At 37.2% G+C, this 16407-nt stretch overlaps 2 protein-coding genes and 1 pseudogene across 2 annotated transcripts; 1 reads left to right on the top strand and 2 right to left on the bottom strand.

Annotated features, from left to right (window-relative positions):
• Window positions 1-1987: 1987 nt before the first annotated feature.
• Window positions 1988-3066, bottom strand: LOC103952355 (annotated as a pseudogene).
• Window positions 3067-3725: 659 nt separating this feature from the next.
• LOC103952354 (tubulin beta chain) lies at window positions 3726-6144 on the bottom strand. Its single transcript, XM_009363925.3, has 3 exons — window positions 5634-6144; window positions 4881-5150; window positions 3726-4641 (listed from the first exon to the last, which is right to left on the bottom strand). Exons 1-3 carry the CDS (start codon window positions 6025-6027, stop codon window positions 3971-3973), a joined length of 1335 nt encoding a protein of 444 aa, XP_009362200.2. The 5' UTR covers window positions 6028-6144; the 3' UTR covers window positions 3726-3970.
• A 7461-nt stretch (window positions 6145-13605) lies between these two features.
• Window positions 13606-15748, top strand: LOC103952353. The gene is given in 4 exon segments (XM_048582619.1): window positions 13606-14125; window positions 14128-15053; window positions 15056-15131; window positions 15178-15748. Coding segments are annotated over 4 exon segments (1425 nt in total). The 5' UTR covers window positions 13606-14070; the 3' UTR covers window positions 15546-15748.
• Window positions 15749-16407: the final 659 nt, after the last annotated feature.

Raw genomic sequence — 16407 nt, 5'->3', positions numbered from 1 at the left:
AGTACAAATTTTTCATAGGAAGCTGGTGCTTGTGCATGTATATGTCATCATTTATCTGATAACGTTATTTTTTCGGGTTCCGGCACTGGTGCTGGGCCTGCTGGCATTGAGGAACATTTCCCTTCTCTCTACGTCAAGAAGTTTTGATGTCCCTATTACACTTGGCGCGAGGTGTACCTTTTCACGTATTATAATAGAGATGAACGAAATGGTTGATATTCTATTTCTAAGCTATATTAATAGTTAAAATGAATATAGGTGTTACAAGTAGAACTATACCATCATGCGACGGTGTTCCAAGTACACAACAACAATGTAACAGGAAGTGCAAATTTGATGAAGAAATGTATTGCTCACAAATTTGAATTGGCTTTCTAGAATAAATTTTAAAATCTTATTGGCATCCTTTTCTCTTCTCTTTCTCCGATTAACATAGTACAGATTTCATACATTCAGAAAATCTTATTCAATAAGCATGATTAATACAAATATTATATTCTGTATGCAGCAGGAAGCATTAAGTAGAATATTGTGGACAATTGATATTGGAGGTTTCTTTTGTTTTCAGGCAAATTTTGGTCTAAAAGCTGGTTGTTGCTTGCTTTGACTTAAACAAACTAAGATAAAGTGTGGAATAGGGGACGCGTATATATTCAATATGAAGTAATTTGCATAGAGGCAAGAAACTTAAAAAAAATGTTTAACTTCTATATTAAATATGCTATCTGATACCTACATTTTTTTTATGATATGTTGGATTCAAGCTAGTTAGTATTTTTTTTTTTTTTTTAACAAACGATATTATCTATACTAAAAGAAAGGGGGTGAACTTAGTCTCACAATAGGCTAGCAATAATGTGGTTCAAATTTGTCTTTGACGATAATCGAACCTCATACCTCTCACTTATAAGTGAAAAGGAATACCAACAAGAAAATTACAAAAATAATCCCTGAATTATGGCTTAATTAAAACAGTGGTCGCTAAACTAAAAATTCATTAAATTTGATACCTAAATTTGACAAAATGTGGAGCAATAATCCTCAAGTTTAGCTCTGTTTACTTTCCATCCATTGTGCTTGTGTGGCATGCACCTGAGGCCCAGAATGATATTTTCAATTTTTAATTATAGACTTTTTAACGATTTTTTTGTTTTGTTTTTGTTGCAGAGGCAGCATAAAGCCCAAATAGAATCGCTAAACAAAGAAATACATCAACCCCCTACATAATACAACATAATACAACCCAGATTCAAAGAAAAATTTATCTTTGCCAAACCATCAGCCAACATGTTTCTTTTTCAGATAAATATGACTTAAATCACATTGATCAGATCGAGAAAATTAAGTGATTACAGCCATGTAAAAAAGAAGCCAAGGGAAACAAATCAGTCACAACACATTTGGAGAGTGAAACTAAAAGTTCAGATTCTCAAGTATCCTCCTAACAGCCTTATCCAAAGCTCAACTTCATGGACTTCTCCTACTCTCATATTAGCTGAAAAGCCCCCGATCCAAGAGCCCTGATGATCTCTAATTGATCGAAATTGTGTTGCCTAGCTAACCCTTCTTATAAACAAGCTCAACCATTGTTGATTAAAACATGAATATATCGAAAGAGTAGGGCAGATTCCTTGAACTAAGGCACAAAAGAAGGATAATATAGATGTGTGGAGTTATGATGGTGAAGTTCGCAGAAAGCAAATCTGTCTAGCATTTGACAGACATTTCTGGTTCGGAAACTAGCTATATAGTAGGCGGCCACTTTCAACTGCTTAAAGAATTAAACGGTTTTCATGCATATATAGTCTTGTAGATTGCAAAGCTCTTGGAGGAAAGGCCTCCCTCGCTACTAAGCAAACAAATAAAGCAAAATAGACCAACTTTGATTGCGTTTCTATACGAGAAGAAATAAATTATCCTCTTGAAGTATCAGAATCAAACACAATTAGAGTCCTTTGTTCTTAAAAAGAACAAATATTACACCACCATGAATCACTTGAACTGTAAGTCGGATCCCTTTCGATTGAATCGGAGATTCCAAATGGGACTCTAAAACTTTGCCTGCAAATCGAAGACTACATTGCTGTCCACTGGGAAAGACTTTGCAAGAACATCAGCAGGGATATCAGGCTTTGATCCAAAATTGTATTTGCAACGGTAATGGCACCAGGGTTTTGGCTGCTGAGAGCAGCAAGGACTACTGCATTACTATTTCCAACATTGTGTTGGTAATGAACAAGTCCTACTGGGAACACAAACACATCACCCTTCTGAAGCACCTTGCTGATATGACGGTTTTCCGGGTTGGCAGTGATAATACCCACTTGGAGGCTCCCGTCCAGGACTGTCAAGATTTCTGTAGCGCGAGGATGCGTGTGTGGAGGGTTAATACCCCATGGGGCATAATCGATACGCACCATGGAGATACCAAGAGTATTAAGTCCTGGATTTGGACTGCGTTAACGGGGGTCACCCGTGAGCCAACTGGGTTGGATGTTGCCTGCTAGGTGAAGTCCGCTGAAGAAGAAGTCGTTGGCATCGACAAGTTTGGAGTCCTTGGCACGCAAAACCATTCACCAGTACTGAAATCATGGTGGAAAAGAATACATTAGAAACAAATATAATTCCCATACTAACTAGCTGACTGATATTATGTACATACATGTACGAATATAATTATGATTTAGCTTAGGTGCCTACCTGAGGCTTTATCGGCGACGCAGAAATCCTGAAGAGAACTCGGGTCAGATGCCGAAGCAATGGAAGAAGATACGGCAAGGAACGCCAACAAAAGAAGCTGAGAAGCCATTAGAATTTCGAAAATCTTTTGCTCTCTTTGGTTTGCTTAAACTTTGAAAGGAAATTAGGGTAAACCTGAATTGTGGATAAAGACCCAGCACGTTGCTGCTTTTATACAGAGAGCGGGAGCTCGTACTTTTTGTGCACTGAAAAAGTCTGGTTTTCTAAGTGCGTGTGAATATTTTTTGTTTAACTCAAAGGCTTGTCATCTATATTACTTCGTTTTTACTCAGGTGCCGGCATTGAAATTATTCCTTTCTGTAAAAGATAAGAAAATAAGAATAACCAAGACAAATTTAACAGAGGCTTGCATTACTCGTAAAATAAGAACTAACTATCTTCAAAGAAGATGTCAAATTTTAGACATAAAATTTAAATTTAAAGACTTATGTGGCACATTCATCTTTTTTAAATTTTATTCTTCAAGCTATATGTCAATTTTAAATTACTATTTTTATTACATTATTTACATTTTATAGTTATAATTAGTATTTTAAAACAAAAGATAAGTATAAAAATTATAAAAGCATTTATCAATTAATAAAAATAGATTTAAAGCTGTTGTCAAATTTGACAGCAACTCTCTCTGCTGCCTTTTCATGTCACGTCACATAGAAATTGGCATTTCGTTTGGAAAACACTAGCAATGTCTTTTTTTTACCGTTATTGATGATGTAGACTTTTTGACATCTTCTTTGAAGATGCTCTAAATTTCGTTTTCTTTGTAAGTAAGAATTAATTTATAATTATTATATGCAAAATCTAAACCGTTGATGTTTCGGGTCACTCAGCGGTATGGAACATGAAAAAAAAAATTGGTATGCATATACGATATTTCTTCGAATATAATTCATACCAGGCAAAGGAAACGATGGGTGTTTGGGCGGCTCCATTTTACCAAAACAAATACAAATACAAACAGCATATGGTGTAAGACAGAAAATTCCATCACTGAAACATAACTTTCGACATTATATGCCTTACTCGGTACAACATTCAAATCCAACACAAAAGCGTTTTTACAAAACCCATCTCGTGTACAGACCCATCCCACATTCCATACATCCATATTTCAAATCTAAATTGACTGAGCAACAATAAATCGTTCAAATTAAGCCACAAACATAACGAGTTTACACAAACTGAGAAACCACGACCATGGCACGATTCATCAAGCACCAACCTCCTCTTCCTCCTCTTCGTACTCCTCCACTTCGATAGTTGCATCCTGGTATTGCTGGTACTCGGCAACCAGATCATTCATGTTACTCTCAGCCTCGGTGAACTCCATCTCATCCATTCCCTCTCCCGTGTACCAATGCAAGAAAGCCTTTCGCCTGAACATAGCTGTGAACTGCTCGCTAACTCTCCTGAACATTTCCTGAATTGAAGTCGAATTCCCAATGAAAGTGGATGCCATTTGCAGACCCTTGGGTGGGATGTCACACACGCTGGACTTAACATTATTGGGAATCCACTCGACAAAGTATGAGGAGTTCTTGTTCTGGACATTAATCATCTGTTCATCAACTTCTTTGGTGCTCATCTTACCACGGAACACAGCAGACGCAGTAAGGTAACGTCCATGGCGTGGATCAGCAGCACACATCATGTTTTTGGCATCCCACATCTGCTGGGTCAATTCGGGCACAGACAGAGAACGGTACTGCTGTGATCCTCTTGAAGTTAGGGGTGCAAACCCAACCATAAAGAAGTGCAGCCGTGGGAAAGGGATAAGGTTAACAGCAAGCTTGCGTAGGTCAGAGTTCAACTGTCCAGGGAACCGAAGACAACATGTGACACCGCTCATGGTAGCAGAGATGAGGTGATTAAGATCACCAACTGCATTAGCCGTGCAAAGAAATATGTTAAGATATCACATGACATTCATTCTAAAAATCTCATAAGAATTCACATGAACACACACAAATGCGTCTTATATCATGTCATTATAAGATGCCAGTCTGTGATTTATCAGAATCTTTTTTACTTTAAGATACAATCAAACAAAAAAAGATCATCATATAACTCTACAATCACTGTCACTTGTCAGCCGCCATATATCTAAGATTTGGACTTACAAGTAGGGTTGGATAGCTTGAGGGTGCGGAAGCAGATATCATACAGAGCCTCATTGTCCAAAACCATACATTCATCAGCATTTTCGACAAGCTGATGGACGGAAAGGGTGGCATTGTATGGCTCCACAACCGTGTCAGACACCTTTGGGGATGGGAAGACAGAAAATGTCAACATCATTCGATCCGGGTACTCCTCCCTGATCTTGGAAATAAGAAGAGTTCCCATGCCAGAGCCGGTGCCACCACCCAAAGAATGACATACTTGGAATCCTGTTCAAAACACATGGCCAACATTACAAAGCTGAATCATTTCATTCACACCAATCAGCCATTCAAATTATAAACTCAGGAAACACTTGATATCAATCAAAACCGCTCTTGTTCATTCCTTCTACGTTATGCTTAACCGCACTTGTGACCAAATATTTGTGACATATCGATCAGATGTCAACGACATGTCCACATTTAAATAAAATGCGATTAACCGCAACGTAGAAAAACTTATTTGACAAAAAATTAGCCATAATTTGAGAGATAGGAAACAGAACAAGACATTCAATCAAGCCAACCCAAATAAGACATGATTAAGCACTACAATATCATATCCAATCCAATCGTATTGACAACAATCAACGAATTAACAAACACAATTGAGATTCAATTTCAAACCAAAAGCACGATCAAATCAGATAAACAAAACAAACCCAAAAAACAATTTCAACCCAAAATCTTGGTTTTCAATTTTCACCATACCCTGCAAGCAATCGCAATTCTCAGCCTCTTTTCGCACCACATCGAGCACGGAATCGATAAGCTCGGCGCCCTCCGTATAATGCCCTTTAGCCCAATTGTTCCCGGCCCCAGACTGCCCGAACACGAAGTTATCGGGTCTGAAAATCTGCCCGAACGGGCCGGATCTGAGCGCGTCCATCGTCCCAGGCTCCAGATCCATAAGAACCGCACGTGGTACGTACCTTCCGCCGGTGGCCTCGTTGTAATAGACATTGATTCGCTCGAGCTGGAGCTCGGAGTCGCCGTTGTACCTTCCGGTGCCGTCGATGCCGTGCTCGTCGCAGATCACTTCCCAGAACTTGGCGCCGATCTGGTTGCCGCACTGGCCTCCCTGGATGTGGAGGATTTCTCTCATCCTTGGGGGTTCGAGACCTGTTTGGTTGCCGGGAAAATGGGAGAGGAAAGCGAGGGAAAATGTTACCGTGATAGGTTTTGGTTTTGCCGCGATTGGATGGAGAGGAACAGGCTAGTGGGGAAAATGGCTTCGGGAATTGTATATTTTAAAGGGTGGGTCCGGTGAAATTTGGGGAATGTGTAGGGGTATTTTGGGGAATCAATTTGGATTATTATTGGCAATGTTTTTGTGGGTTTCGGGATTTTTCTAATTTTGGGGGCGAAGTGCTGTCACAGTTTGTCCTAAAACTACCTGAGACACCAAAACCAGGATGGTTTGTGGGTGTGAAATTTGGCCATTGTTTTGGAGAGCAGAGAAATGTTAAAGGAGATTATTTCAAAACTGGGATTTTCTTAATAACAGGTATATCTGTCACTTTATATTTTTTACATAATGTTTCATAAAATTGGCATGAGAATTGACGTTAAACTATGAGGTGGTGGAAAGTCTATGAAAAGTATTATTTTAAGAGAGTATTTTTAGCATTTCTCTGTTATAAATTATTTTTGGAGCCACATAATCTCACATTTGTGGCCAGGCTGGCAATCGGATTGTGTTCGGTTAGTTATTTATAGGTGTGTCATGTTCATGTTGATATACGATTGATTAGCAAGCACATTGATTGAAAAATAATATATAAAGCAATAACTAGTAGAGAATTGTTATTGAAAGTCCAAAATTTAATTGTGCACTTTCTATATTTTGAAAAAAAAAATTATGAGAATTGCACAAATAAATTTTTGAAGTGTGAATAATAATTCTTAACTAATATTATACTTAACAAAATGAGATAATTATAATTTATTTAGTGTTAAAATTATCTGAACAATACTGTTCATCTGTACGTACCCATTAAATTTTATATTCATGCAAATTTCGAATTGCAATAAATGTGTGATGATCGAAATTGTCACCTGATTTTGTCACTTGTACCAAACCACAAATCTCCAACAATTTCCATCCTAGTGAGATCTAGGGTCAAGCTAACCTTCCATTACAACCCCCATGCACTTTCAAAAGCAATTCCACCTCCTAAATGACACTTCAAATTAGGATATTTTGGAAAAAAAAAAAAAAATTTTTTGGGTAAAACGATAGATTTGTTAAATTATAGAACCACGTTACGGATGTAAGGACAAACTTCATTGTAGAGGGTCACTTGTGGATATTTTGGATCTTTGATAGTTTATGGTGGATGGGAAATTTTAGTTTATTTTATAATTTATATTAAAAAATTATTTATGAGATTTTTTTGTGAGAATTATTAGAGAGTGCCCACCACTGAGCGGTGTTTCTTTTGCTTTGAGGAAAACAAAGATGGACAAAAGCCAAGAAGGATAAGATATGTCCTACTATTTTGGGTGATCTACCTTTATGGTTTCTGATGGCCACCCAAAATCTACTATAGTTTGTGCTTTAAATATATACAAAATCTTATCCTTAAAACCTAACTATATAAAAAAGAAATAAAGCATATCTTATTCTTAATCAAATCTCTAATCCCACACCATTCATTCCCAGCCCCCAAATGGGAGGGATAACAGTGGCTTACTATGACATCCCACATCGTCCAAGGAAGTGATTTTTAAATGTACATTTTTATCCCTACCTAGCACGATATTGTCCGCTTTGAGCTTACCATTCCCTCACGGTTTTGTTTTTGGAAACTTACGAGCAACTTCCCAGTGGGTCACCCATTATGGAATTGTTCTAGGCCCCTTCTCGCTTAACTTTGAAGTTCCTACGGAACCCGAAGCTCCCACATCGCGTAGGGAAGTGATCCATCCCGGGCCAGGATGTGACAATTTGGTATCAGAGCTTAACCCTGGTCGTGTGTGTGCCGACGAGGACGTCGGGCCCCTAAGGGGGGTGGATTGTGACATCCCACGTCGTCCAGGGGAGTGATCTTTAAATGTATATTTTCATCCCTACCTTGCACGAGGCCTTTTGGGAGCTCACTGGCTTCGGATTCCATAGGAACTCTGAAGTTAAGTGAGAAGGGGGCTAGAGCAATTCCATGATGGGTGACCCATTGGAAAGTTGCTCGTGAGTTCCCAAAAACAAAACCATGAAGGAATGGTAAGCCCAAATGGACAATATCGTGCTACGGTGGTGGAGCGGGCCCGGAAAGTGTTTCCCCCCGAGCGGGGATGTGACACTTACCACCAGTTGTCTCTCTTTTTAAAAAACAAAAAACAAAACAAAACAAAACAACAATAGGTGTGGCTACCTTTCAAGTTATAATTGAAAAGCCATGATGACGGTATTTTATACTATAATCCAGAATATATCCTCTGTATCTACAACTCCCATCGTTTAGCTATAAATACAAGAGAATATGTGTTTAGTTTTATGTGAGAGAATAAGATGAACACAAAAGAGTAGCCATTGTTTGAGAGGTCCAGTTTAGTTTGCTTTAATTCTTAATAGATGGATACCAAGTAATAGTGGATAATATGATCTAATCAATCATTTTCATACCATATAAGCCCTCTCTATTAATCTAGTAATTAGAATTCGAAAGGCCAACTTCTTTGGTTTACACAAACATGATATGGAAATAGAACCAATGGATGAGAAAAAGCTATTAGGATTCTACTTGAAGGTTTAAATATGAAATTGACACCCGATCTTCATCCCTAATTAATTTATTTCCTTAATTTTTTTTAAATATAAGCGATACTTTTAGTTTAAAATACAAAAAAAAAAACATTTGAACTCGAAAAACAATAAATTGAAGAGAAAGATCATGACCACCAAGACAAACCCACTTCTTACGACTTCTCTCGTTTTCATCCTACATATATTCTCAAAATAAATCTCAAGTTCAATCGTTGTGGATGTCATAGACTTATTGGGTTTGGAGCTCGGGCTTAGGCTGAGCACCTAGCCCATCAGTCCATGTTAATGTTGGGCTAAATGGGTATATAGAGAGGGCTTGGGCTTAAATGTTGGGCTAACATTGCAATTATAATCTAATGAATGCATATGCATAATGTGATTAAACAAAAGTGCAGGATAGTAATATCCATATATCCGACTTTTCACGCATTTCTTTTAATTTTTGGTTGTCAGATTGAATGAATTGAAATGATCAATGAATAACAATTAACATGAGTGTGTGGGAGATAAAAATTGGTGTGTGAATAGGAATATCCAAGTAGAAATTTGTTTTCTTCGTCAATGGTCAATGGTGAGTAGCAAATACTATACCTTCCCCCTCTATGGAATTTAGCTCTTCTCCACTTCTTATTGAACAAAATCAGGGGAGGAAGGTGAGATGGAGCAGATGCAGCAAATGTCCAGGCTGCTCTGGTTGCCTGCCTGGAAGAAGGGAGGGAGTGGATAGTGATTGGGTCTGATGCCCATAGTCTAATACGTAAGCTAAAGGAGTGTGTACTGCAGAGGCTACGTTGGAGTGTGTTTGATTGATATCTGGTATTTAGCAAATCAGTTTAGAGAGGTTGAGTTCAGTTTTGTTCCGCGGGGTGGGAACCTTGCTGCCCACGTAGTGGCGTCGCATGTTGCTTGTCATGAAAGTTCTTTTTTGTGGGATGTTTTAGGTCTTGATTTTCTTTTCAATATCTTGGGCAAAGATATAAACGTTTTCATTAGATTATAATCAAGTCTACTCTTTTGACAAAAAATTTAAAAAAAATTCTAAATGACACCGTCCAATGTGCTTCCAGTAAAAATTCGGCTGCAAACCCTTTTTTTACTGATTTTGTGTTAAATAATTGGAGTACCAGAACATCAATTTACTCATGTTACAGCATATACACTGATTTTCAATATTATATTTTACTGTGTAAACATGCCGACTTGTCGTCCACCTAACTGTTTCGGTATTTTTCCTTCATTTAGGAAGCAAGTCGGTAAGTTGCATGGGATGGGTAACCTTTACTATATTCCATCTAAATCATGTTTAAAACAAAACTCAATACAACCTCAATAGAATTAATATTTAGTGTTAATGAATAAAATATATGTTATAATTGTGTAGTGTAACTTACAACTTCACTACTACGAGGTGACCCAATGATTAGAGATGAATTTCAGGTTCGTATTCCACAAGACACGTTCTGAGTTTGATTCCTAGTGCTGGTGAATCGCACGATGGTGACAAGAGAAAGGTCCCCAGAAGGAAGGACTGTCGTAGGAAAGCCACTAACTAAAGTTCTTTTAAAGAAAAATAAAAGTTCTAACCCTAAGCACAAATATCAAAGTCACACCAAAATGTTTCTCTTTTATCTATCTACGCGTGTTAAACCATATGTTTTCGAAGTTTCAACTTTTGCTTTCTTTTACAAGCACATTCAACTTTGCTTTTGTGATGTTTGAACTTTGAAGTAGTAAGGAAGCAAAATAGTTGTAACAGCTGTATCTCAAATAATCAAAAAACATGTGACCAAATGAGTAGAAACTGAAAAGAAAAATGCACTCAATCATCAGTCAATTTACACCAGCATTTTCTGGTCGTTTACCTGCAAGAAAAGGTTACACCAATGGGGATGGGGTCCCCCTTTTTATTCCCTGTAAACTCTCCATAATTAAGTACACGTTTTACGTGAGCTAATGAACAAAACATTTTTATTTACTTGAGATTTTTTTTCAAGTTAGTTAATAATTATAATATTTGCTCACTTGATAGACTTACTGTAATTTAGAGTTTGTTTGAAAGTGTTTTTAAAATGGTTAAAAGCGTTTTTGGTGAAAGTATTTTTGAAACAAATTCTAAGTAAAACTGCAAATAAATCCTAGAAAATCACTTAAAGTGTTTCGTGAAATAAAAACATAATTAGTGCTTCTCACAAAAAACACTTTAAGTGCTTTTACAACTCTAAAATATTTTTCCTAAAAGTACCTTCAAACAAACTATTACTCTTTTATAAAAGTAGAATATATGCCACCAAGAATTCATTAAATTTCCCCTACCAATTGAGATGTTTTAGCTTTTTTTTTTAGTGCAAGGAGAGATTAAGCCTTTTTGCAAAGAGTCCATGGCTTTACGCGAAAAGCACGACGAAGACATGCATGCATTATTTGTGTTCTTTTGTTTTTTTGTTTTTTTTCTTCAACCATCATCTTTATTTGATGGTAAGAACACAACATATTTTAGTTAACTGTGTGTGAAATATGCGATGAATTATTGTCAGTCTGCAGTGGAATACTTTTTTAGAATTTTCGAAAGAGATAGGCATTTATATTGATTGCGAAGCAGAAACCTGATCAGATCACTGAGAATCGTAGACACCAACTTTAGTTTTGTTCCCCCCATATGTGAATTTCATTCTTTATTTGAGAAGAAATTAATGACATAATAATGGTTGGACCTCTAGATGGTTCTATATTTAAAATATTTTTTGTAAATTTTAATATAAAAGTTAGGATATATTTCATATATTTCTTTTAATCTTATAAGCTTGTGGAAAAAGAAGTGTATTTAGTGAAGTTTCTTTTGGCCATACAAATAAATAACCTGTTGAATATTGTGTTTTTTTTGTTGTCATCCGTATTTATAAAAAGTTTAGCAAACACTTTGATACTGTATTTTGAACTCTAAATATTTTTACAAACTTAATTTATTAAACACTTTACTACTTTGTTTCATAACTGATTATTTTTATTTTTTACTACACACCAGAAACATTTCTTTAAAAACACAATAATACCAAACTAGATCCCACCTCGACTGTGATATTCTACGTCCTTAGTTCTTAAGCCAACATGTTTCATTTCTTCTTCCCCTTCTCACTTTACCAATAATATTTGTGTACATATTATACAATATAGTTTGTTTTTTTTTTTCCATCTTTATATGGGATAAAAGCAAAAAGAGCCATCGGATTCTAAGCACATCATGGTGAATTTGGGGTCCCATCCAAGAAATATCCTAACTTGGTCCAATAATTCCATCGAGTGGTTTTCAGTGAGGAGTGGGGGACATCTTACACATGAAAGGGCTGAAAGTGGATTTGTTGGTGACAATTGCTCCTCCAGATGCCAGTTTATGCATAAAGCAAATTATAACCTAAACACCCAGTGAAAGCAAGACATTGAGTTACGAAGTCTTTTTAAGTCAAAATAAATTGGGATTATAATATATTTACTGTGATAATAAAATGTTTTTAGTTCAGTTCGGTGAACCATTAGTTTCCAAAATTCAACGTTGTAGGTACAAGTTTTATAGAGCATGAATTTGTGTTCTTGTTAGTTAGATCAATCAAATTCAACAATTAATTATGCAAATAGTACTCGATGATTTAGGATGTCGAAGAAAAAATTGCCATGTAAGAGTTGTTGATAATTTAGTGGCACCCTTCATTGTTTGCACTGAATGAGCAATTGCGTATTGGATAAAGGCTAGGTAAGCAGTAAGCTCACTATTGGATTTGGATAGCAACTTGAAAGAGATTTCAAGCACGATAAGGAGCATTCAACCACAAAATAGTAATAATAAAATAAAGCAAAAAGTTTAAATGGATGGGACACTGGCACTAGTTAGCCAATTTAAGGAGATTCAAGAGAAACTTTGTGTGTGAAGTTTTTTCGAGTATTTTATTCATATGCATTGTGCATATATGTATATTGATGTAGCAATTTAAGAAAATATTAAATAATATAAATTCTAATGATGATAAGAATATGGATTTTAAGGTTTAGCAAAATTGCATGAAAGAAGATTAGGTTAACAAAATTGCACATTTGGCTTATATAGTCATGCATGGATGGCCTCTTGGTACTCTTATAGGCTAATTGATTAGGTTAACACAATTGCCCATTAATTTTATATAAGCATCTTGGTATGGGTGGATGTGAGTTCTAATTAAAAATCCAATACTTACAGAAAAATAACTACGGCGAATCGGAATCGATTGATTTCTACATAGTTACTTTAAACTTTTGCCTCATGTATAATCAAAAAATGAATGATATGCGGTTATGTGAGTTTTAAATTTTGAATCTCATTAATGCATTTTAGAATCTAATAAAATCTTTGATAAGAAAAAAAAAAATCTAATAAAATCTGAATATGATATAGATCATCACTAAATTTAAAAAATTAACCAGAAATTTATAATTAGTTTACAACATCCATCCTTGCATCGTAAATTCTATTTTTGGTTATTGTATCCTTAAATATCGCTCGTATAAATAACAATGTGAGAAAACTTCAGTATTAGACCAGACTATCAAATCAATGCAGTAGTTCTTAACATTTTGTTTTGTCAAAAGGGATTAGACTTTATGGGATTCTAATGGTAATGTGCCCATCGTCCGCCAAAAAAGACAAAAATTCAGGACCAATAAAATCCCACAAAAGAGAACCAACATGCTTAACTACGTATGAAACCACAGAGTGTGCTGCCCTAACTAATATTTATTGGGACAAACAAAAATACAACGGACCTCATAGTTCTAGCTAAAACGCAAATGTCCCGAAGAATAATGCATCAAATCAATGTAGTAATTCTTACCACATAACTCACATCAATTTCGAAACCGTTTGTTTGTTTCAGTTTAATTAGTAACTCTTCCTCTCCACCCAAAAATTGGTTACTCTTGCTCTTCCTCACTTACCTCCTTCTCCCCAAGAACGCTTCCTCACTCATCTCTCATAACAAAAAAACAGAAAACAAATCCAACAGAATAATGGACCTTTAAAATGGATTCAATTTCCGGCACCCATGTCCAAAAACAAAACAAAATTTTCCGGACCCAGAACGGAAGAAACATACGAAAAGAACTTTCAACTCTGCCGCGTGCCGCGTACCGCGTTCAAAGATCCAATCTTTCACCCAACAACCGCACCCCCATCTGATTTCAACTCGCTTTCCCATTTCTTTTCTTTAATTTTTTTTTTAATTAATTGAAATAGTAGACGATGACTGCTATAAATCAAAACCCCATAATTTATTTTTTTCTCAGAAATTGAGTGTTTCCTTTCGAAACCAATTTTTCTCTCCTCTGTTTTTCTTTTTTTTTCCCAAATTTTCAGTGGCGATGCCGCTTCCGTGGAAGAAGACGAGGGCGAATCGGATTTCTCAATTCGTCGCCGATCTCAGTCGCCGAAGCGCGGCGGCTCGCTCGTCGTGCAGACCGGGTTTCCCACCTCTCTCATCGACCTCTTCTTCAAGAACCGCGATCACTTAAAGAAACCGTCGAAAAAGCATAAGAACAAGAGCAAGAAGAGAGAGAGTCGGGTCGAGGACCGGGTTGATGATCGGATCACTCTGAATTGTGAACTGGGTTCGGGCGATTTGCCGATTTTGGTGAAACCCAGTTCGCCAAAGGTCGAGAATTTGAAGCCCAGAGAAGCTGATCACGGCGATGAAGCTACTGGGGTTGAAAATCGTAAGAAGAATTGTGTTGTTGGCGGTGAGGATTGCATCGGTGGCAATTGGGGGCCGGTTCTGACGGCGGTGATGAAGATGTTTGTGGTGGTGGTTTTGGCTCTCAGCACCAAGAAGCTCGTCGTTGGGGTCACATTGTCTGCTTTTTTGCTTCTGCTTCTCGAATACACCGGTAAGCACTTGGCTTTGTTCTTGAAACCATGTTCGAATGCGAAATCTGTGATGGGTCAGAGATTGTCTGCGTTTTTATTGTTTTTGAATGGTTTCGAGAGTGATGATTTGAAGGGGGTGATTGCTAGAGAAAGGACTGTGTTTTTAGATTCTGCCATTGAAGAGATTGAGATTGTTGATGCTAACAAGAAGGGAAGATTGATTGAGTTGCTCCATATGGATTGTGAGAACGAAAAGGCGGCGGAGAAGGGAAGTGTTTGCGTTGATAAAACTTCCGGCGAAAAAAGTATGGTTGAATTGCTTGGAATGGAATGTAAGAAGAAGAGGGTGGTGGATAAGAGAAGGGTTTGTGTTGATAAGACTGTCGAGGATGTGTCATTGGTTAAGTTATTGGGGAAGGATTATAAGAAGGTAAAGCTCGTGGAGGTGGCGAAGATGGAGGTGAATTTGTTGGGGATAAGAAGAGTAAGGGTAGCAAGAATGCTAAGATTAAAGCTAAACTTATCAAGAAATTTGTGCCTAAGAAGTTGCGTCGAAAGGGTAAGCCAAACGAGCAGGAGCTGAAGCCTGTGCTGTACTGGTGGAGATTCTAGTTTCCTGGGAGTTGATAAGGTAGAGGGATGTGAAGCACAAGAAGACCATGAAGATGTGAAGGAGGAGGAACACGAAAGCGAAAACATATCAGTGTTTTCACTAGATGCAGAAGAGAAGTCTGAAATCCAAGGATTGGATAGAGTTTCTGATCACGGTGAAGGATCATTGGCTGGCGGAGAAACAACATTGGTTGTTGACAAGAAGGGAAGAGAAGTAAAAGAAGGGAATTTCGGGTATCTGTTTCTCTTCCTCATTGTTCTTGCCGGACTTTTTGGAGGTCGGCTTGTAGCCCTTTTGCTTACAGTCACTTTCTGTTTTTTGTCGAAGTTGATTGGAAGACTGGTAAAATTATGTCCATGACAAGTGTTCTGTCCCAATCTCAAGTTAGACTGTCTTGTTTTGCTTCAGATATAGTGTTCTTCAAGTCTCAAATTGTGTGAAAACCACTGTGATAGAAAGAAATTCCAACCTTTTCGTTGGCAACCCAGCTTGAGGTGTTGTACTCAAAACTGTAAAATTGTTGCAGATACAAATATTTAGTACATAGTTCTTGTTTCATTTTATTGATTTCGTTTCTCTGTGATATCCGAATCACTTTTTCGTTATATCTGTTGTTCTGCTGTAGACTCGGCGTGCAGAAAATACACGGCCAAGAGCCACTCGTTTGTATACCAAAATTATTGAGCAACTTTGTCTCTAGATGGTGAGAAACTTCATAAGACTAGTTTTTGTATAATTTCCGAGACATTATATCGGATTAAGTCTAAACTGGAGAAAAATTCTGCACTCATAGTTAACCAGCGGATTCAAACAAGCATTATCTTCTACTTCACAGGAATGTTGACCATGAATTTCACCTACTATCATTTGGACCTTCTCAAAACCCCTTGGATGTGCTCTTCACTTTCTTTCACTGATTTTTTTACGACTCTTCGTGTCTCTGATTTTCAGCTACTTACCGGCTTTTCCACAGATGTCGGATAGCAGAGCGTTAGCCTGGCGAATTGAGCACCAGACTAATAGTATGGTTTCGCCACCCACAGTCCCAATAGTAGATTAATCTATGAGTCTTTTCCTTAGGTAGGCAGCTTAATCTATGAAGTGAAGTCCCTTTTGCCTAATATGAGATGCTGTGCACTAGAGATCAACCAGACAGAATTGGCGGCCTTATTAACTTCACTTGGAATTCTCCATTCGAAAATTTTCGCTTAGCAGCAGTTGA

The sequence above is a fragment of a genome, unplaced genomic scaffold (genome assembly GCF_019419815.1).
Source record: "Pyrus x bretschneideri cultivar Hongxiangsu unplaced genomic scaffold, Pyrus_bretschneideri_v1 Contig19, whole genome shotgun sequence".
NCBI classification, from domain to species: Eukaryota; Viridiplantae; Streptophyta; class Magnoliopsida; order Rosales; family Rosaceae; genus Pyrus; species Pyrus x bretschneideri.
The sequence above is the reverse complement of the archived record's forward strand: the minus strand, read 5'-3'. Positions and strand labels throughout refer to the sequence as shown.

What these genes read in the sequence shown, in the direction of transcription:
- LOC103952354 (XM_009363925.3), bottom strand. Translation starts at nt 6,027, where the DNA reads ATGAGAGAAATCCTCCACATCCAGGGAGGCCAGTGCGGCAACCAGATC. An exon ending in GAATTGCGATTGCTTGCAGG is followed by an intron (nt 5,151 to 5,633) that starts GTATGGTGAAAA and finishes TGTTTTGAACAG; the next exon opens with GATTCCAAGTATGTCATTCT. An exon ending in CAAGCTATCCAACCCTACTT is followed by an intron (nt 4,642 to 4,880) that starts GTAAGTCCAAAT and finishes CGGCTAATGCAG; the next exon opens with TTGGTGATCTTAATCACCTC.